At 37.8% G+C, this 6,879-nt stretch overlaps 1 protein-coding gene across 1 annotated transcript in view; it reads left to right on the forward strand.

Annotated features, from left to right (window-relative positions):
* WASL (Wiskott-Aldrich syndrome like) overlaps window positions 1–5,825 on the forward strand; it is a 24,839-nt gene extending 19,014 nt beyond the window's left edge. Inside the window, exons 9-11 of the mRNA XM_017743764.1 lie at window positions 27–412; window positions 1,493–1,601; window positions 3,024–5,825. Of these exons, the coding sequence (XP_017599253.1) occupies window positions 27–412; window positions 1,493–1,601; window positions 3,024–3,085 (557 nt within the window). The 3' untranslated portion in view covers window positions 3,086–5,825. The remainder of the gene's footprint in view (window positions 1–26; window positions 413–1,492; window positions 1,602–3,023) is intronic.
* Window positions 5,826–6,879: the final 1,054 nt, after the last annotated feature.

The raw sequence follows: 6,879 nt of genomic DNA on the forward strand, positions 1-6,879 counted from the left end.
TCCCCCTCCTTCAAGACCTCCCACAGCAGCACCTCCCCCCCCACCTCCATCTAGACCTGGTGCAACAGTGCCCCCCCCTCCTCCAAACCGGATGTATCCTCCACCACCACCAGTGCATTCCTCATCTGCACCATCCGGCCCTCCTCCGCCCCCACCACCACCAGCAAGTGGGTCATCTGTTCCTCCACCCCCTCCACCTCCTCCACCCCCTCCTGGTCCTCCTCCACCACCAGGCCTTCCTTCAGAGGTTGATCACCAGCTTCCAGTTCTTGTGGGAAACAAAGCAGCACTCTTGGATCAGATCAGAGAAGGAGCTCAGTTGAAGAAGGTAGAACAGAACAGTCGACCAGTGTCCTGCTCAGGAAGAGATGCACTGCTAGACCAGATACGACAGGGTATACAGTTGAAATCTGTGAGTAAAAGCTCTTTCTTATCCAGGTCCCCTTGAGACTTGCAAATGCAGTGTGAACAGTAAATTGTGGCTCTGCTTTGGGGCCAAGATTGTAAGTTTTAGAGTTCCCGAAGTGATGACTAAACAGTAGTACTGAGAAAATGCAAAAAACACACATTTGCTACAGATGAGTATTGGTACATGAAATTACCCTTTCAAACTCATTTCTCACTTTTGAGTAAAGCTTTAAGCGTAAATCCTACAATGATGATGCCATAGTATCATGGCTGTACAGAACTTCTGCAAGAATTATGAAAGATTACTGCTCTCCTGAGTATTCAGTAAAATAATCTAAACTGCAGGGGATGAGTTTAGGAGTAATGACAGCGGAAGGCAAACACTACATTTATTAGTTTTATTTTTGTCTTAAAACAGACCTGTGTTCTGCAACTGTTGAGGCTTGTAAGAAGGTGGCTGCCTGTGTCTGGACAAGTGCTGCCCATGAGAGAAGCTGTAGCTGTCCCTGCTGCAGAACAGGCTGTTACTGTTTCTTATTGATGCCACTGATTATCTTAAAATTAATTTCTTAGAAATAATTTTGCCTGTTGGTTCTTATTTTTTGCCACTCCTCTGCACTTGAGGCTTCTGCTGTAAAAAGTGTAAGGGTGTGTTCATATTTATTTGCCATTAGAGGTATGCGTTCTCAAAGTTAATTACTTCAGAAAGGATTATCAGCCCAAAGCAGTCTCAGTTTACAAACCCAAACAATGAAAAATGTTTTGTGGTGTATACCAAAGACAAAATAAATAGTGGTTATGCAGCCACACAAGTCATGCCTGTACAATCATATTAAGAAGGTTTCCTTTAGATGAATGCTCACTTCATCAGAGCTGAAATATTTAACCTTGGGTGTGGCTAACTGCAGGTCTGTTATACGGTAAAAAAGTTAACTTTATTAATAAAAGATTTTGCAGTTTGAGCTAAAGGAACACACTTTCTTCTGGTGGAAAATAAACTCATTAATCTTAAAGGAAGTTTGTCTCAAAATGCAGAGGTTCTGTTTAGCTAACTGCATCTTTCTATTGTAACCTTTTTTCCAAGGTATCTGATGGTCAGGAGAGTGCGCCACCTACACCTGCGCCCACCTCAGGAATTGTGGGTGCGTTAATGGAAGTTATGCAGAAAAGGAGCAAAGCCATTCATTCTTCAGGTGCGTCTTACGGAATTTTTGTGACCTCCCGGTGTCGGGTTTTCAAGAATTAACACTTCTGTTTATCGAAAAGTACTCCTGGAGAAAAGCATGGATTCCAGCATATAGTGCAGACCAGGATGCTCTCAGCAGCGCCCTGGTGATGGGCTGAATGGGTCCTTCATGCTGCTTTGAATTACTGGGGTGTAGCAATTTGTGGTAATCCTCAATTAAGTTACTAAGCAAGGTTAATATCCTTATAAAGACTTTCTTGTTGCAACTGACTCATTTTTATTTACTAGCTGTCTGATGAAATAAGTTGTCAAAATATTTTGGAAGAAAGTTTTTCATGCTTTCTGTTTGTTGATGCTAAATCTCTTGCCAGTATTCAGCTCCTGAGCTGTGGCTCCCAGTGGGCTTTGGCTGCCACCTCCTGGATAAGGAGCAGATATCCAGTGTTACTTGACTAGGCCTCTACCAGGATTGAATCAACTTTCCATGCTTAAGTGCTGGGAAAAATCAGGGCTGCAAGAGGATTTGCATTTCTCAAATACCAGCCTGTAATAAATGTGTTTCAGTAGCTGCAATGCAGCTGTTTGAGTACATCTGTTCTGTTTAGGCTTTGATGCATTTTTTTTCTAGAGCTTGCCTTGGTATCAGAACTGGGTATGCAGTCTGCAGAGCATTTGACCAAGTGCAGTATGGTTTGTTGATATGCTGTGCTATGTAGTAATTGCCAGTTTTGGTACTTAACATAAATTAAATACCTGAAGGGAGCTAAATGCAGTGTTTTCCTATGGGAAGGAAATGCTCTTGTCCAACAAATAAGTAGTCTAATTTTAACAGGCTACTTTTTTTTAAAGTATTTTGCACATAAAAAAGTAGAAGGCTGAATAAAGTCAGCAACAAGCATTGACTTTGAAGTTGATGTTCATTACACAGCTTTGAATATTCCAGTATCCACAATGGTCTTTAGCACACCAGACCTTTTTTGGGGGCGCTGGTTTTTTTCTGTTTGTAAAGTAAACGAATTCCATTATGTAGTAAATCTGGGAAAGCAGTTCTTTACATTCTAGAAATAATTGTGTTCCTGAAGTTTTAAATCCAGTCTGGAACAAGCTGGTAACTCTCACATTCTCTAAGAAAGAGTAGTAAGTAGTAACTGTTAAACAAGAGCTTCTGATTCTTTTTCTCCTAGAACAAAACACGTTTTTCCTACATGAGAAAAAGAGTGAGAAAAGAAACAAAATAGATTTAACTTATAGCAAGTAACTGTCTAAACTGGATGTCATGTCTAGCAATCTTAAAATAGAGTATTACTAAATGTATTGTCATGACAACCTTGACCTGATTGTTCTTTTTTCAAAAACCTGACAGAAATCAGTAGCACTTTTATCATGTTAATTCTGTGCATGCAAGTGACTTGCTTTTCTTGTCTTACAGATGAAGATGAGGATGAAGATGATGAAGAAGACTTTGAGGATGATGACGAATGGGATGATTGATCATATATTATTATATATATATTTTTTAAGGTGAATGATATACTAAACACTGCTTTCTGTCTATGGATTCTGTAAAATTATCATGTAAATGTTCTACCAATTTGCTGTATATTTTTGTTGCCTTTTGCTTTTTTATTAATCTGTGCAATACCTCATTTAATCTGTAAAGGTTTGTCATAATCCTCTACAAAGCTACTCCCTGTTAATGTGTGCAAGTTTACACCTGGATGATCATGTACATGTGAATACTTTCCATTCCATCAATAAGGGAGTTTAAATGTAATATGTGAGACTGACAAAAACCTTAATGTAATTTAGTTATAATGCAAGAAGGAAAACACTATTTTCATACCCTACTTTTTCTGTATCTAAATTTTCTTATTAAAGCCTAGTATAGCACTATGTTCTTTAAGTGATGCAGCTCTTAGTTTATTTAGCCCCTTGATTTCAAATGCAATGCTATATGAATGTTGAGGCTGGTTTATACTATTGCATGGTTTCAAATACATCAAAACAGTATTGCAGTTCAAATCTTAGCAGTATGCTTTACATAACACAAAAGCACTACAGAAATGCACAGCTAGTTGTGAAAATTACCTTGCCCTAACTATAGTACTGACTGCCATTGAATGGCATTAGTAATTAAATTCTTCAATTGGAGACCTCTATCTGAAGTTAAACAGGGTGGCTCTATATTGTCTGAGTTGTGAAGGCAACTTCGATGCAGACAAGTTCAACTTTTGGTTGGTTTGTTTGGGTTTGGGGTTTTGGGGAGGGTTTCTGGGGGGATTTTTTTGGTGGTTGGGTTTTGTTGGTTGGTTTTTTGGTTGGGGTTTTTGGTTTTGGTTTTTTTTTTTCTTCCCTGCTCTTACTTTCAGAATGAAGATGTCTAAATTACTGGGGGCTGTACTGGGGGCTGGCAATCGCTACAGCTTGATTTATTTTTAAAACCAATTTTTTGTGGTTTTTAGGCTGAAGGGCTACATTTAAGGCTTGCTTCAATAGCATTTAATTACTTTTTAAATTTTGTAGGACATTGGTGTACTAATAAACACAAGTGGTATTACTTTGCAGTCTTTGCTTTATGGTACACAGCAGATGCTGAAACATCAATCCTTCATCCTTTAGGTTGGAAAGTCATTAACTCAGAATGACACTTGGATAAGTACTGAATTTTATGGCAGGATTTTGTCTTCATATGTTGGCTTTAAGACTGAGGGTTGTGATGAAGATCAAGAACCTGATTCACAAGAATAGTATTTGAATAAGTGGATAGAAAATGGGATTTTCATTTCACAGCTTGCACATTTTTATAAGTTGTACTTTGTAGTGCAGTAAACATTGGCACATCTGCCTATTATGAGAAACTAATCTATGCTACGTGGGTATTTAATATCTGCAGCATTAATTACTGTACTTACTGTAATTTTCAGGTAGAAAATCATTTTAAAAACCACATTATCTGACACAGAATGTTTAGTTAAATCAGTTACCTTTGGAGTGTAGTTAATACATAGTGTCCTGGGTCTTTGACTGTAGTCAGGGTATCAAACAAAATTTAAGTTATCGAAATTGTATTGACTGAAACCCAGTGTTGACCTGATCTTGACAGGCTGGACCTGCATGATACGGCTTGGATTTCTAACCCAGTTATAACCTAGTCTTTAGCAAATTAATTTAGTCGTATGAGAAGAAAAGAAAGTTACTGAAAAGTAGTGAGAGAGGTAAGGTTGTAGTTAAATTATTCAGAGGATGCTAACTTCTTTCCAAGAGTAATTTAAGCACATAACTTGAGAAAAAAAAATTGCCAAGTGGTCTCACTTTCTTGCAGTAACTTTCGCATTGGCCTCTGCTGCTGGAAACACTTCCTGCTAGCTTTGCTGCTGTCATGGCTTGAGCTTTGGATCAAGTGCAAGTGCAGCCTGGTGTAGCTAATGGCAGTGGAGTTAACAACTTGTGTATAAGGAAAATATTTGTATGGCTTTCATATAACTTCTGGCACTGCTCACTTATTTTTATTGCATATAGGGAATTTTAAAATTAAGCAGATGAGGCCTAGAGGTTTTCCTAACATGCTACTTACTAGATATGTTTAGCTGTTATGTTCCCAGAATTGGAATTTCTGTAATATAGTTAATAATTAAGCATCACAGTTTATTAATCAAATTTCTGTTCTGGATTTTGGGAGCTCTGAAGTTACATTATTGAATAAAACTTTGATTTGTAGATACTGGCCAAAGAAAGTTTTTGGGTTTTCTATTTCTTCATACAAAAAGTACACTCACACCTGTGGTGTCCAGGTTAATATTTACTTTAAAGTAGTGTTTGTTCATGATAAATGTCAGGCATACCGACTGCGATGGCAGTTAAGTTAGTCATAGCTGCATGCTTCAGCACTCTGCCACTTGCACTCCGAGCAGAAGATAGCATTTCATGATACTGGTGCATTGTTGCTAAACATTGTAATGAAGGCCTCTTATATATTCTGGTTAATTGACTGTCCAGATAGCCTTAGCAATTAACAAACTAGCATGAGGCTTTTGTATCTCAACACTCTATGTGCATAGACAATATCAGCTAGCCACTTGTACGTATGAAATTCGTAAGAACTTCTCAATCATTCAGTTTTCCATTTATCGAACTGAAATTTTTAGTATGTGAATTTTTGAAATGTACAGTGAATAGGATGTTGCACTGGTGGCAATTCATCATGAAGCATAATAAAATTAATTTGACCCAACTAGTGTAAAACTGTGTGGTTTTTAAGTGCTGATTGTGGCACAGGTTTTTAAATAGATCTGTAGATTGATGACACACTTTAAAAGTAACTTTGGTCACCTGGTCAAATTCACAAAGCAGTAAATAGCCACGGTCAAATCGCAGTAGTTTCATGTCTCTGGAAAGTTGGATTGTGCTGTTGAGTAAACACAATGAGTAAGAACGTGACACCCCATCCTCCTGGCAGATCTCACCGCTGCTAAGCAGCTTCCTTGGAAACAGCTACTGCTGCAGGCAAGTGTAATAAGCCAGCAACATTTCAAGGTCAAACAAACATGGTATCCTTAATAAACATTCTAGAAGAAGTACTAAATAGTTAACTCTTGTCAATGAGTGCTCTAACTTAACCTGAGTTTGAGTTCAGGACACTTCAGAAGTTTGCTTCTGTCTTCTAAAGCATCTGAAGAGTCTAGCATTTCAAACTGTTACCTGGCATACGCTTTGTTTTGAAGTTTAGTGCTTATCTGATTTCTAGGCCTTAAGTATGAGGAAAGTTGAATTGTTAATTGCAGGATGAGCTGAGGTATATAATCATTTCCTTTCCACTTCATAAGCAGAAGGTTAAAATATGCTTTTGAAAGGAGGCTTTTCTTTTCTTTTTTTTCTTTTTTCTTTTCTTCTTTTCTTTTTCTTTTCTTTTCTTCTCTTTTCTTTTCTTTTTTCTTTTCTTTTCTTTTATTTTTTCTTTTCTTTTCCAGTGGTTACTTTCGCAAGTAAGATTCTTGTAAAGAGGAAAAAGGAGGAAAGACCCTATTGCTTTTAAGACTGTTAGCAGTCCCACTGCAACAGCCTTTATCTAATCATTAGAGGAATTCTTGGTCTAATTAAAGTTCCTGAAGCTTAAGTACAGTGATAAGCAGCTTTATTTATAGAAAAGTGAAAATGGTTTAGGGAAGCTTAAAAGATAGCCTTTGTCTCTCAAAGGACCAGTGTTACCCTCTAGCACTGCAGTAAGGACTCCTGTTGCTATGTATTTGTTTACTGCCTGGAGTTTCCTTGTGAGTGAGAAGATGGAA

The sequence above is a fragment of the Corvus brachyrhynchos genome, unplaced genomic scaffold (assembly GCF_000691975.1).
Source record: "Corvus brachyrhynchos isolate BGI_N302 unplaced genomic scaffold, ASM69197v1 scaffold29, whole genome shotgun sequence".
Classification (NCBI taxonomy): Eukaryota; Metazoa; Chordata; class Aves; order Passeriformes; family Corvidae; genus Corvus; species Corvus brachyrhynchos.